This window comes from Scyliorhinus torazame, chromosome 3 (assembly GCF_047496885.1).
Source record: "Scyliorhinus torazame isolate Kashiwa2021f chromosome 3, sScyTor2.1, whole genome shotgun sequence".
In the NCBI taxonomy this organism is placed as follows: domain Eukaryota; kingdom Metazoa; phylum Chordata; class Chondrichthyes; order Carcharhiniformes; family Scyliorhinidae; genus Scyliorhinus; species Scyliorhinus torazame.
In genome coordinates, this window is record NC_092709.1 from 76,438,133 (window position 1) to 76,454,209 (window position 16,077).

The window sequence follows — 16,077 nt, forward strand, 5'->3', positions numbered from 1 at the left end:
CTTAATTGGAAAAAATGATTGGCTACTCTAAATTTAAATTTTTTTAAAAAACAATGCATCATACCCCCTAACTTCAAAAAAGTAACCTTGCTGCATCTTCCTTCTCTTTGCCAAAAGCCATTGATACAATATCTAAATAACTAGCATTGTTCAGTATTTGTAATGTTATTGTGTGTATCTGGGGGGCAGATCCGGGAGCTGTCAATATTTTTTTTTTATTTAAAAAAAATAATTCTGCGGCAATTTAGTGTGGCCAATCTATCCACGGTACACATCTTTGGGTTGTGGGTGTGAGCTGGAGCAGTGAACATAATAATAATCTTTATTATTGTCACAGGTAGGCTTACATTGAACTTACTGTGAAAAGCCCCGAGCCGCCACACTCCAGCGCCTGGATGTCCAATTCACCTAACAAGCACGTCTTCGGGACTTGTGGGGGGAAACCGGAGCACCCGGATGAAACCCACGCTGACATGGGGAGAACGTGCAGACTCCGCACAGCCAGTGACCCAAGCGAGAATCGAACCTGGGACCCTGGTTCTGTGAAGCAACAGTGCTAACCACTGTGCTGCCCATAAATCCCATTGTTAAATTTAAATTTCTAAAAACATGGTTTGTTGTAAATCTGTTTTTATTTTTTCTAATATGAACCTGTCATTGAGCCTACTTGAATGAATTAAAACAACAAGGCTAATGTTAAAGACGGATATAAAATCTGGTTCTTTTTAAAATTCGAACTCAATACATTTCACAAGTTGTTTTGTCACTACGTTTTCCCATGCAAGTGATCACATTTTGAGAACAGATGATTTGAACATATCCGAGCAGCAACTAACCATGGGATGAAGTAGAAATCCATGGGCATGGCTGTCTGTTTTTCTCAAATGGTATCTTTCATACATGATGTTGGCGAGACCTTAGTAGCACCTATCAGATTTCTCCTCAAAGGTAGTAAGTTGGAGGATGATCCAACCTACCTGCCTTTGATTGATGCTAATAGAAAGCCTGGCTAATTCTGTCAGCTAGGGGAATGGCACCTGGTGTGAGGAGACTGGAAGAAGGATAAGAGAAAATATGTGACCATTTGCATGGTAACCAAAAGAATAAATGGCACATGAAAGTAGTTAAAAATAATTTATTTTTCTTTCTTCCTTTCTTTCTTTTCCTTCTTTCATTCATGCAAAATGGAATGATATTTAAATAAACATGCAAATGTGTATTGTAATAATATCCTGCAAATTTTTCATTATTAGCCCCATACCCAATATCCTCGTGTCCTAGTCCAGTGTTGTCCAACAGAAATTGCTGATTATCCACAGATGTGACTATGGCGGCGCAAACAAGAGATATTTTTTAATTTTAATTTTTTTTTTTTAAAATTTAGAGTACCCAATTAATTTTTCCAATTAAGGGGCTAATTAGTGTGGCCAGTCCACCTAGCTTGCACATTTTTGGGTTGTGGGGGCGAAACCCACGCAAACACGGGGAGACTGTGCCAGCTCCATACGGACAGTGACCCAGAGCCGGGATCGAACCTGGGATCTTGGCGCCATGAGGCCGCAGTGCTAACCCACTGCGCCACCATGCTGCCCCCTGCAAACAATATTTTTAACCATATGCATTAATTCCATAAGCAAAAGCTTTACATACTCTCACAGAATACAGATAAATGTACTTTACATGGGCAAATCTTCTCAGAAATTTAATAACCACCATTTAATAACCAGGGACATAAAGCACTCACAACAATCAGAAAATGTGCACACTTTTGTTTTTGCCTTAGTATTTTACCAATAAGCATGCAAAAAAAGGTTAAAGCTAATAAAAGTACATGCTCTATGTTAATACCAGTTTTGAGATAATATGGCCAATGACAATGTATCTAATTCTGGTTTTACTTGCTGATCAGAAATGCAATTATCCGCACGTGGTGGTGACCAATGTATTGGACAACACTGCCCGAGCCAAACATAAGGCAAATTAGTTGCATCAAATGTTCTTTGTTTTTTTCTGCAAACTTAAAACAGACCTTAGGATGCACTGAAGCATTTGAAGAACATATAGATAACAACTGGTTTAAAAAAATTACAGCATCAGACAGACCAGTCCGAGCACTACAGGTAAAACAATAATATTTCATATTTATTTGTTACATTTAAAGGTCAAAGTGCATGTCCTTGAAAATCTTTAATCCTGTAAAAAATATTGAAGATTGTAAACAGTTATCAATTTAGGAATCAATTAACACGTTTTACTCAGTTTGTCAGAAGGTCATTGAATGGGGTTGCTTGGTATTGACCCTCCTCCGAATGTACACGGGAGATTAAATTTGAGATAATGATACACTTAGGACTTGATTTTAACTCTGTTCAATGGGTTTTGAGTATCTTAAAATTTGGTCCATTATCAGTCGGGATTTGAACAAAGTTTCTAAGGCAAACAGTTGTCAGACACAGAAGATAAAAATGCAGCAGTGTAGCTAAAAGTTATCTTGTTTAGGTCTAGCAAGCTAACCCACTGATTTAGAGAAGCACAGCATGTTATTTTGTGTTAATAACTGAAAGCAAATTGTACAATTGAATTGAATCTGACCACATCTACTACTGTATGTTTCATTGCCACTTGAGAAATAAAGCACTTTAATGATTTGTGCCCGTCCTCATTACATCATGCGCACCTTCAAAATTATTGCACGTGTGAGGACATATCCAAAAAACAAAACAAAAATTCGATCATAAGGTAGGTTTTATTGTTCGATCTGTAGCTCAGATTTTACTCCATTAAAGGTGCTGTATAAATGCAAGTTGTTCAGCTACTTCAGTTAAATATTGAGCTGTATAATGACATCCCTGAAAGTAGGATGTTCCGACTGCTTGCAGGAGTGACCAGCACAGCTGAATCAAAGAGAATAGCTAAGATAAGATTTGAATGTATAACCAGTGCCAATAAAACTACATTAAAGTAAAATCTTAATAAAATCATAATAAATTAAGATAGAAAAATATCTTCTTTTCCACTGAATTCTTCTTTTCCTCCTCTTCAGAAGGGACCTAGTTATACTTTGTAATTTCTCAAACATACCAGAAAGCCCCGATATCTTCAACACATCGCCATGATTTAATTTTGGTTCAATTCCCGCCTTTCCACCTCTCAGCTTTTGGTGATCGTGGAGAACGGTTGCTGTTGGATTAGCCATATGTTGTACACCCCTCCCAAATTTCCTTTCTGTTGATGGAATGATGTGATGAAACATATTGGTGTGATTACTGTTTTTCTATTGAGGTAGATTTTGTGTTGGGGTTGGGGGGGTGGTGGTTTCAACAGGCCTTACCCCCAAAAAAGCCTTTTGTGATGGACGAGGATTGATATCTGTAACAGCAAAAACTTGTATTTGTATAGTGCCTTTAATGTGGTAAAGCATCCCAAAACATTTTACAGTGGCATTATCAATCAAAATTTGGCAATACCTAAGGAAATAGATGACCAAAAGCTTGGTTGAAGAGGTAGGCTTTAAGAAGCAACTTAAAGGATAAGAGAGAGTGAGAGAAGCAGGAGACATTAAGCAGATAATTCCAGATCTTAGGTAGCTGAAGGCACGGTTGCAAATGATGGAGCAATTAAAATTGAGGATGCGCAGGAAGCCAGAAATGGAGGAAGGCAGAGATCCTGGAGGATTGTAGGACTGAAGGAGGTTACAGAGAAAGAGACGGGTAAGGTTATTTAGGAATTTGAACACCAGGGTGAGACTTTTAAAATTGAGACACTGGGGGACTGCGGGCAAAGTTAATGAACGCAAGAATGATGGGTGAATAGCAGGCTATTTCAATCAAGAGAACTCAATATTTTCTCATCTGATGTCCAAACTTCACACTTTTCAACGAAGGTTTCGGGATGTATTGGCTGTTTTTTTTATCTCTCTCTCGCTTTATCTGGTTCAGTGCAATGAGGCCACCAGGTGCCCGAAATGAGATCAACAACTAAGCAAAGATTATGGCCAGAATTTTCCGCACCCGAGTGGTGGGTTTTCTGGTGGCGGAGGCGGCCCTCCACTAGGAGGATCTTCCATTCCCAAGAATGTCGGGAATTTGCACTGCATGGCTTGCCAGATGCGCCATCAAGGAACCCGCAGCAGGGCTCTCCTTCGCGGCACCGGAAGATCCTGCCGGGGGGGATGGGACTGGAAAATCCTGGCCCTTGAATCGAGTTCAATCTCATGTTTTTCTGCCTTGACAATTGAATAGTCACTCCCTTGATATCAAGAAAGTTTGATGGGATTTTTATATGCTTTTAACATTTTAGAGTACTGTAGAAGCTAATTCATTCAGTCTTTTGTGATAAACCTGAACGTATTTAATGAAAATACTCTTAAAATCATACAGTTGATCTGGTATTTGGTAAATTTATGAAGAGTTTGACACGTTTCTGCAGGCAGCTGAATTTAGAGGGTACCAAGTGAAGGGCTCTGCATCCAGTGACACTGTAGTCAGGGCCTCTCAGGAAGAGTTAGAATTTGAAGAACACTTTGATCCTTTCCATCAAGTTCCAGGAAGCCTCACTACAGATGCCAGTTTTGTATCGCCACCTTTAGCAAGGAATTCAATGCTGGCGGCATTGTTTCAGGTAAAGTTAAGATGTGAACGACTGAATTTTCAAATGCAGTGTCTCTCAATAAAGTGTACATAATGTTATAGATTAATGTGTGCACAACTTTAAAAAAAATTCAGATCCACCAGTTGATAAGAGAACAAATTTCAGTTTTACTGAGTGTGTCTGGGCTGAAGGTGATCAAGGTTTTTCTTTTCTTTAATTAATATTCTTCCTTTTAAATATGTATATGGTTAAGTACACCCATGTCCATGTTAAATTCTTTCTCTTCTTGACTTCATTGTTTTGGTAAATAGCTTTTATTTTTCTTCCAATCCCAGTAGAGCCCGTTTTACCGACAAATATTCCTGGCCAGTTGTGTTTTTCTGGTTCACACTCTGAATTTGAATCTGCACAGTTGGACTTTCACAAGGTTAAATTAATTTGAGACAAATGCAATTATTCTTAATGTAATAGAGACCAGACCCGTTAATCGTTATTGGGCCTGGAATTCCTATTTCAACAAAAAAGGGAGGGTTTCTCTTTTTCTACAAAATTAACATTGACAAAATCATATTCTCAGAAATCAGATATTGACACCGTGCATTCTTGAAATTTTATTATTAGTCAGGGAGAAAGAGGAATTGTCCTGTCCTTCATTAAAGGAGGTGCATTAATCTGTCAGTTCAGTGTTAATTTACAGTAGATTTTTTCAAAATTCATTTTACGGGATGTGGGCATCACTGGCTAGGCCAGCATTTATTACCCTTCCCTAATTGCTCATGAGAATTTGGTGCGTTCTTGAACTGCTGCAGTCCCTGTGTTGTAGGTATCAATAGTGCTGTTAGGGAGGGAGTTCTGGGATTTTGACCCAGATAGAGTGAATGACGATATATTTCCAAGTCAGGATAGTGAGTGACCTGCAGAAGAACTTGCACGTGGTGGTGTTCCCATGTGTCTCCTCTCCCTGACCTCTGGATGGTAGCGGTCGTGAGTTTGGAAGGAGCTGGCTAAAGAGGTTTGGTGAGTTCCTGCAGTGCATCTTGCAGACGGTACATATTGCTGCCACTATGGAGAGTGAATGTTTGTGGAACGGGTGCTTTGTACTGGATGGTGTCAAGGATTTCATCGAATCCTTGCAGTGCAAAAGGAGGCCATTCAGCCCATCGAGTCTGCAGCGATCCTCTGAAAGAGCATCCTACCCAGGCCCATTCCTTGCCCTATCCCACCTAACCTGCACATCCCTGGAAACAAAGGGGAAATTTAGCATGGCCAGCCCACCTAATCAGCACATCTTTGGACTGTGAGAGGAAACCAGAGCACCCAGTGGAAACCCATGCAGACATGGGGAGAACGTGTAAACTTCACACAGTCTGCCAAGACCGGCATTGAATCCGGGTCCCTGGTGCTGTGAGGCAACAGTGCTAACCACTGTGTTATCGTGCTGCCCTAGCCTCTGACCTTCTCTTGTAGCCATGATTTTTATATGGTTAGTCCAGTTCAGTTTCTGGTCAATGGTAACCCCCGCACACCCCCCGGAGGTTGATAGTGGGGAATTCAGTGATGATAATGCCACTCAATGTCATGGGGTGATGGTTAGATTCTCTCTTGTGGAGATGGTCATTGCCTGGCACTTGTGTGGCACGAATGTTACAGCCCACCTGTCAGCCCAAGCCTGGATAATGTCCAGGTCTTGCTGCATTTGGACATGGACTGCTTCAGTGTCTGAGAAGTTCTGAATGGTGCTGAACATTGTGCAGTCATGAGCGAAAATCCCCACTTCTGACCTTATGATGGAAGGAAAGTTATTGATAAAGCAGCTGAAGATGGTTGGACCTAGGACACCACCCTGAGGAACTCCTGCATGTGATGTCCTGAAACTGGGACGATTGACCTCCGACCACCACAGCCATTTCCTTTGTGAAGGTATGACTCCAACCAGTCGCGGGATTCCCCCCGATTTCCATTGACTCCGGTTTTGCTCGGGCTCCTTGATGCCATATTCGATCAAATGCTGCCTTGACTCTGGACTCCATGAAGTCTCATGACATTAAGTCAAACATGCGCAAGAAAACGTCCAGCTGATTACGATTTTACATCCCCCCCCCCCACCCCCTCACATCCTGTAAATTCATTTAAAACGAGTTGGTGCTGAGGACTCCCCATGCAACTGCCTCCCGACTGTATACCATTGTGCCGTCACCATTGCTGGATCTGTCCTGCCGGTGGGGCAAGACATACCAAGGGATTGTAAAGGTGGTGTCTGGGACATTATCTGTAACGTATAATTTGGTCAGCATGACTCAGCCAGGCTGTCGATTAACTAGCCTGTGAGACAGCCCTCCCAATTTTGGCACAAGCCCCCGGATGTTAGTAATAAATAGTTAATATCATGCAGGTTGACATTGATGAGTCATTTTTGATGGATTATTTCTGTAACTTATTGAAACAATTGGCGTGATTTAATGGCCGCGTCACGCATAAGTGAGAGCGCTACAAGATCGCTAAATTGCAGGACAGGCCAAAATTGAGATCCGTGCCGGGCGCCGTTCTATTTGCGATCTAATCGGCTCGCTTCCGTTGGCGAAATCAGGATCCTGCCATGGCGTGGTGAGAAACCAATAATCACCACTTGAGCCGAATCTCCATACAATTAACGGGAGCGACCCTCTATCCAACGGCCTCCTCTGATCTAATGGCCTCGCCAGCAAGTGGTCAAGCGGGCGATGATTAGTACTCCTTTTTAAAAAGTGAAGCCGGCGGAAGGGCTTCACAGGGAGTGTGGTCAACAGCTTCATCCTGGGGCAGTTGGACAACCCCGGCTTCTTCGAGGACTGCCCCAGGATGGCTGGTTGGCTCTTGGGGGATAAGGGGTACCCGCTAAGGACCTGGCTAGTGACTCCAGTGCAGAAGCGGAGCGGTCCATCGGACTCCTCAAGATGCGGTTCCGATACCTCGACTGCACTGGTGGTGCACTCCAGTCCTCCACAACCTGGCACAGCAGCGAGGCGACGTGTTGGAGGGGGAGGAATATGTGGCCACCTCCGAGGAGGAAGACAAGGACGAGGAGGTGCTAAAGGACGAGCCCGGGGAGGATCCGCAGGATCAGCCAGAGGATGGAGTACAGGTGGGAGCGGCGAGGGTCGGAGTGCCAGGGAAGCCCTCATCCTCATCCACTTCACCTGGGATGTGGCCTCATCCGTCATTCCCCCTCTCACTAAACTCTCTCTCACTCCCCCCCCCCCCCCCCCCCAATCCTTCTCCATTCTTCTCCCATTTCCCACCCTCCCAGGGTCTGTGTCACATCACCCAAGGGGTGGATCCTCACCTTTACTTCATGGGCCGACCTCTATGGTAGTCACTGATGTGTCCTCTGCCTGCCTCGCAACTTCCAGGGCCTGTTCCTAATAGGAGCTGAGAATGATACAAGGTGAGAGGTGACAACCCTTCTCTTTTGACTGAATTAGTAAATTACTTGTTTTATAATTCTTAATGGTTAAAAATAACTGATGTTTGAGGATACAACACTTCAAGTATATTTAAACTTTCTGCAGCTTTCTGCAGCTGAATCCAAAACCTACTCCCCACGTCGTATTATTGTTTGCTCCAATCAAACACTTCTAAATTAAATTGAATTCAATTTTAATTAGAATCTACAATAGTATAGATTGATGTTGAATGCAGTTCAATTTAATTAAAATGTTTTCGATTTTGTTTATTAAGGTAAACTCTCCAACACAGGAGGTGCCTTCAGGGGCTATATTTGTGGGTAATGTTCTCCAATGTTCCAGAGATAACCTACAGAGTAATGTGGGAGAACTTGAGTTTTCAGTGCCAACCCACCAACCGAGCCCGAGTGGTAAGTTGCTTGTTATCTAAAGAAAGTCAAGTCTCAGACTGGGGGATAAAAACCTGAGGTAGAATAATTCTGAAAAACAGCTATATGTTATAACCAAGTACAGGAGTGTCACTGTGTCGAAGAACCACCAGTGCTTAATATGGAAACATGTAATCAGCAAATTATAATTGGCTAATTGCCTCTGAAATGTTTTGAGACATTAAAAAACAATATAATTAAGGATTATTGTTATTTCACTCATTGGACAAAATTTAATGACCCCCTTGGAAGCGAGTTTGGAAGTGGTGTACAAGAGCCTCCAGTTGCCAAGCAACGCTCACATGCCTTTTATTTATTCTTCACGCTGTAGCCCTCTCTAAGCACAATAAAAATACAGTTGTAACTTAACCAATCCCCACACTACAAACATTTGACAGTATGAATCAAACTATAGGCTTTACCCCTCCAGGCACAGAAACACTAAATTAAACACACTTAAAACTATACCTTATTTCTGATGTTTACCAATGCAAATATAAATCCCTTAAAACTACCTTTGTTTTCCGATCTCCCTCTGAGGATCCATTGGCATTCCTCTGGGTCACTCACAGTGCAATACCAGCAGTGACCACTGCTCCCAGTGATGCTGTTGGTACTGCAGAGCTGCCAGCCTCTTATTTGACACTTCTCTCAGGGGTGGAACATGCGTCCCAATGTAGGATATGCAGGAATTGAATGTACCCTGTGGAACTTGGAGCCCAGGCTGCAGGGTTTTCACTGCCAGTTAGGAACTTTATTCCGTCATGGCTCCCAGAGATTGGGTCAGCAGGGGAGATTTTGCTGTGGTTGACGGACACCCTCTAGCGCAAATTTAATTCAGACCATTCGGTCTGTGTTCCCAGCACAAAATGAGAATAGTTTGTAATAATATTTTTTCTAATCATGTATAGGTTATACATACTGATTGAAGATCATGATAATACAAGTGCAGTACTTGCCTTAATGAGTGCCTGCACATCCTAGCCATAGCTTTAGGCCACTTAGATCATTTGCTCAATACTTGACACTTTAGTGTATGACCATTTTTAAACACTTTCAGAAATTTGTTTTCCCTCAGTGAGAGAAAATCAAGATTGCTAAATGAAAAGATCACTGTAAATTTGCAATTGATAATTTTCATATGGTCTTGCATGCTTCCCCGCTGTTACGAGACTCCTGAATGACCCTCTTATGGACTGAGCTGATCTCTCCAAATTTTCTCTATTGAATGGTACTACACTCCGTATGCTTCACCCGATGTCTGTGTCAATGTATTTACATTGTGAACCTATTGTATGTCCTATGTTTTTACATGTATGGAACGATCTTTCTGGACTGTACGCAGAACAATACTTTTCACTGTACCTCAGCACACATGACAAATCCAAATCCAATCCAAATCTGGCAGCATAGAGGATGTTCATTTTGGGTTTGTGGAATGGATATTCAACGGAATGATATCCTCGAGAATGGAATTGATGTCACAAGTCCCCCTTTGACCTAGATGTGAAAATCTGTACAACCCATTCAACCAAAGTTATTGTTCTCTCAAACTCATTCCATTGTCAACAGATGATTTGTTGACGATTAACCTAATATCAGATGATTATTTGTTCCCCTGAAAGCCCGACTCTCGGTTATGATTATCCATGAGGTAAATGACAAAGTAAATAAACCGGCTAATCAACATTTTTGATTTACCTGATCTCTTATTATTTTCAACATGTAATAGTGTCCTGTATTATTCCCTGAGGCCCTTATAATCTTGGTCTCTAAGAGACAGTGAGCACTTGTAATTGAGACCAGTTAAATTGCTGAGACTCTTCTGTAATAACTGTGATACTGGCTAATGCTGGTTTAGATAGACAAATGTTGTGAAGTTCCATGCACAAGCACAAAGTTCAAAACGTTATTGTCTGAAGCCACAGCGCACTGCAAATGCAAGATTGAAAAAGGAATGAATGGAACCCTATTATCTTTTGTCACTTGTGAAATTCTAGTTCTATCTTGATTGAAAACTATTTTGAGCTTTGGATATGCTGCATCATAATGGAAGGAACTTGGGCTGAAGCTTGAAATCCCTTCACACTTCAATAACTGCAACGACAAGTCTCAAGTTATGGTCAGAGCCACAGAGAATATAATTTATCACTTTGGTGATGGTTGTATTTTAGGGTTTGCTGTTTTAGGGGCTGAAACCTGACTGGACAGATTTAAACAGGATTTTGTGCAAGAGATGGGCACAGTTCTGGGAACTGACTATTGGAAAGAAATGCAATTGGGCATTTTGGGGAGGAAAATGATGGCAGTTTTGACAGCACAGGGAACAGTTACTCGAGCAACAGAATCATTTACAGTGTCAGCCAACATGGGTTCCAGGAAGGGAAGCTGGGTACATAATCTTTTAGTGAGCACAGGGTTAATGGAGCAAGAGGGGCATCTTGGGATAAAATTAATTTGAGAATGTATAGTAGAAGATAGGAAATAAATTAGTGAGCTGGGGGTTTAGAGCCACACTGAAGAAAGCCTGGGGAAGGTTGAGCCTGGAAGGTAAAGGGAAGAGGAAAGCAGAAAAGGCAGCTGAATGGATGATGTCTATCTTGGTGTCAAAAGTATTCCATGAGCTCATCGCACTTACTATTGTACATGAGTGAGTGTGGAAAGGGTAGAGGAGAGGGATTTAAAGACAAGCTTGATAATGGAGGAAAAAGCTGAGGTTATGTCACCCTCCTGAGCAGACATACAAATTATATGATGATGAGTCACATTTGACATGAAGCGTTCACTCTTTCGCTCTACAGGGATGCTGCCAGACCTGCTGAGTTTTCCCAGCATTTTCTGATTTTATTTCAGATTTCCGGCATTTGCAGTATTTTGCTTGTACACAAATTATATAAGTGAGTGATGAAAGGCTAAACTGTGTTCACAATCTATAGTGGTAGAGTTATTTCCTGCAGACAATCTTATGTTCGTATTCTTGTCCTTCATTTCACAGGCAATGAAAGGCCAAATAAATTTGTGAATAATGCAGTATTAAGGACCCAATCAGCTTTCAGACTAAGAACTCCACTTGTTACTATGCCAACAACAGACAAATGTATCGATCAGACTCTTGCCTCAAGTTCCTTTGAAAGCCTTTCAGGTATGATTGAACCAGATGAGCTTATCCAGCGCTCAGCTATTTACTCAAGGAAAGGCCAACAAGGAGATTTACATGACTGTTCAGAAAGTAGAGTCAGGCCTGAGTCTGTAAACTGGAATTGTGAAACTTCTGCTAATGCTGATGCTTACACCCTAGAACTTGTAACCCCAAAAAGCCTTCAAGCAACTTTACAGACTCAGGCTAGCAAATGGCTAAAGTATCAAATTGCAGAGCAACCCAATCCAGTATCTCCAAACAGTGGCAGCTGGAGGGAGCAAGATCATATCTTTGGTACAGGACAAATGTTTGAAATGGCAGCATTCAAGGAAGAAAATGGAAAGGCCCTTGCAATCCAGGAAAATGTAAATGATTCCTTTTCTATGCAGCTGATAAAGGACAAACTGATCGAACAGCATGAAGATGTATTAGGTGTAAATGAAACACACGCTTTGCCAATCATCAGTTCTGCCAGGAGAGGGCGCAATGCACTGAGCAAATCAAATAATTACAGGGAAGATTACGAGGTAAGTGACTAATTTCAATTTGTCTCTGTAATGTCATTTTTCCATTACCACTGCATTTGAGAATGCTTTTCTATGTATTTTCTCTTTTAAATCCAGTGATTAAAAGTTAATTGTAAGATGAGCATGATAAAAACGATACTTTAATATGTCAGCCTCGGGGCAGCACGGTGGCGCAGTAATTAGCACTGCTGCCTGACGGCGTTGAGGATCCGGGTTACTGTCTGTGTGGTGTTTGCACATTCTCCCTGTGTTTGCGTGGGCCTCACCCCCACAACCCAAAGATGTGCAGGGTAGGTGGATTGGCCACGCTAAATTACCCCTTAATTGGAAAAAAAAGAATTGGGTACTCTTTAATGTCAGCCACAAAATACACACTGATTTGTTTCTGAGTGTTCAGTTTTCTGTTCTTTATTGCAGAGTATCAGACTGTCAGAGTTATGCTTTCCCAGGACAGTTGTTTCCCAAGGAACAAAGGCTGTTAAGAGACAAGTAACCATCCCAGCTACCTTCCATAGTCCTACGCATTACAGGCAGGTCTTCACAGCAGCAATAACAGGTATTAAACAATTCACAATTTTGGGGCACTTCAGGGAATCAAATGATACAAGAATAGAGTGCAAAGTGGAGTTAAGATAGAAGATCAGCCATGATCATGTTCACTGAGGGCCCTGCTACTGTTCCTATTTATATGTCCCTAAGTCACTCAATAAGCTTTGAAATTGACACACAAGCTATTCAAAGTCCGTTAGCTGCATTGGAGACTAGTACTGCCATTATTCAATGCGATTATTCAAAACTATCAGTAGATTTAATGGTTTAAATGATCTCCAGTTGACGCTCTCTATCTCTGATGGCTCAATGGGTAAATATGGGACTGAGCCTCGCTGATCTTTATCTGTGCTGAATTAATTGTTCTTGGGTGGAATGGCAGGAGGCTATTGCATTTGGTGTTATAAATCCAGAGCTAGAAAGTTTTTTAAAAATTGGTCAGCACTCAGTTTCTGATTGCTATCCACCAACTCTTGCTAGAAGTGTGGATTGGGATTTCAGTGCAAAACAGGATTACATTTGCTTACATTGGCCTCCAAAGGCTGGATCCAGTCAGTCCAAATGGTGGGGCAGGGTGGGGGTTCACAGTAGCAAAATTATTCCATCCTTCTACTTTCAGGTCATTTACATTCTTTGCATCATTAACCAGAACAAGATCTAGTGATGTGCAATTATTTGAACTAATAAAGAAATTACAATGTATCTATACATGAAAATTTATATGTCAGTTTTGATACAAATGTTATGGCAATATTAAGGCAAATGGATTGAACATTTGTTGGAAATTAAGACTTCGAGCCATTAATTGGTAGTTTATTTTTGAGACATGCCCCTATTGTTGGACTGAGCACCATTCAGTTCCCAATTGTTAAAGTATTCACAGTTAGACTAAAATTGATGACTTCCCCAGGTCATTTTGGACACAGGAGTTAGAGCAAGCTGAGGAGAGAGCTTTCCACTTATAGCTTAGGTCAGGGTTTCCCAAACTTTTCCAGCCATGGAACACTTTTGACCTCCCAAGTGTACTGACGGAACCCCCATGCATGTGTATTTACATTGTGTATTTATCGTATGACCTATCTTTTATCATGCATGGAACGATCTGCCTGGACTGTACGCAGAACTGTACCTCGGTATACGTAACAATAAATCTAAATCTAAATGATTTTGCGCAATAGGTATAAACATACAAAACATTTATAAAAGTCTTTTCTATTTCTTACATGTACACATTTATTCTAATTGAAAAGTTTTCTGATTCAACAAATACTTTCGCCGTATATTCTTTTTGTCATTTTTAAATGGGAGGAGTGATGCTGCTTCTTTTGCCCACAAATTCATTTAATACTAGGAGTGCCACTGGACTCTCCGTGCCGAGAACTGGTTTTGATTTCAGCCCCGTGTCACTGTCCGTGTGGAGTTTGCACATTCTCCCTGTGTCTGTGTGTGCCCCACCCCGACAACCCAAAAAAATGTGCAGGGTAGGTGAATTGGCCACGCGAGATTGCCCCTTAATTGGAAAAAAAATGAGTTGGGTACTCTAAATTTATTTTAAAAAAGGAGTGCCACTGGAGAGCTTGATTCTCATATCAGACACATGTGCGTGCACATACACTCACTCTCGACTCTCACCTCTCTATTTCTATCTCTCTCTCTCGCACTCACATTCTCTTTCACACCCACACACTCATCCTGTTTCCCCCCTCGTCCCGTGGCCTACCTTGCTCCCCCGCCCGTCTACTGTCCAATCGCCTTTTCTCTTTGCCTTGCCTGGGACTTTCAGTGATGATTTTGCCATTATTTCCAGCTTGTCCAATTAACTCCTCAGTGTATTGGCTTCTGGTGGGCTGACTAATATGCCTAGGAGTAGCCAACGCAGTGTGAAAACTGCCTTTGGACAAGCTGGAAGGACAGCTTTTTTTCAAATTACAATGGCTGGACTTACTGTGGAATCACGTATGTCTCCTACGCAATCCAGGGTTCGCAAGACCCAGTTTGGGGAAACACTGTCTTAGTTTGACTGCTGATACTTAATTCAGGTTTGTTCCTGATGATAGTCAAGCAGATGGTTAGTGGCTGAACCATCCCACTATTGCTACTGAAAACATTCCTGGATACAATGGGCTTCTTTGAGGCTTATATTAACAAACATAGGGATCTAGTATATTTAATGCGGAGAACTTGGACTTTTAAAGTATGATAACTTATTATTAAGCGTGATATGACTTTTGCCACTTTGCAATTTTCAAGATGAGGCTTTTAACACAAAGAAACGTTGAACTCCCGTGTGAAATCAGTATCAGACGGTGCTTGTCTTTTTTCAGAACATCTCAATATTTGGCTCTTTGAATTGTCTCAGAAACTTCATAAAGCTTTGTCAAAAGTTGACATCTCTGAATATTCTTCAGAAAAAGCAGGAAGTGCCGGAAAAGAGCAAAAGTGGGTTCCACTTTGCCAACATCAACAGCCTGCAAAGCTTGTCATGGTTAAAAAGGAAGGTCCAAATAAGGTAATCATGTTTTCAGTTAAAAATACTGTGTTACGATTAAAATAAAGCTCTTAACTCCTGTCTGACGAGGGAGAAATTAGCCAAAGATTTCACACACGATTACTATCTTGACCTTAGCTGGAAAGCATTGGTGTGTGAAAGTTAGTTGAAGATGTGGGGGTTAAATTAGACATGGGTGTGTTCTCAGAACAGTCAGTACAGCAGTGGCGACTTGGAAGTCCACCCAATAATCTGTTCCACTGACTTTTACAGAACTGCATATCAGACATGTCTTATAATGGTTGACAAATCCAATTTTGCCTGTATTGTGTCTCAACCCATGTTCAATTTCATCCTTCCCCTGCCAAATCATCAAAAACACTGCTGACATTCATTATCTAGGTTACAAATGAATATACACATAGGTAAGATACCAAAGGCCTTTTAAAGCTTTGTAACTCTCTTGTATTTCATCTGAGTTACCATTCTTCACATCTAAACCTGGATAACGAGTGTTTGCAGATTATTTCACCATTGGGGTCATCATACTTGGGTCAAATCAAATCAGTTTTCAGCTGAGATCACAGTCGGGTCTGGGAATTCTTACTGAGCTGTTTCTTCATCCCTTGTTTATTGTCTATGGATGCTGAGTCCAGTTTGAGTAACCCCGATTCCTCCCATGGCTGAGATCAGCTACCTCAGCACAAGGCAATTGATGTTTGGTTGTCCCTGACCTTAACGGCTCAGCTTTACACTATACAGGGCATTCATCGACCTCGATATTGGCAGGATATTGTTGCTATTTTCAACATTTCAAACAATGGGAAGATTACTCAAAATGCTTAAAGTTGACATAATAAAATTTTTGTGTTATTAATTTTGGAAAATAGCATAAGATTTGCACATTCACCCA

The 16,077-nt window shown here is 41.4% G+C and overlaps 1 protein-coding gene across 2 annotated transcripts in view; it reads left to right on the forward strand.

Annotated features, from left to right (window-relative positions):
• Positions 1 to 16,077, forward strand: part of LOC140408523 (5'-3' DNA helicase ZGRF1-like) — a 139,440-nt gene that overhangs the window by 24,311 nt on the left and 99,052 nt on the right. For both annotated transcript variants that reach the window (XM_072495876.1, XM_072495877.1), the window contains 5 exons: positions 2,028 to 2,120; positions 8,308 to 8,443; positions 11,457 to 12,127; positions 12,545 to 12,683; positions 15,001 to 15,185. In XM_072495876.1, coding sequence (XP_072351977.1) covers positions 2,028 to 2,120; positions 8,308 to 8,443; positions 11,457 to 12,127; positions 12,545 to 12,683; positions 15,001 to 15,185 — 1,224 coding nt within the window. The remainder of the gene's footprint in view (positions 1 to 2,027; positions 2,121 to 8,307; positions 8,444 to 11,456; positions 12,128 to 12,544; positions 12,684 to 15,000; positions 15,186 to 16,077) is intronic.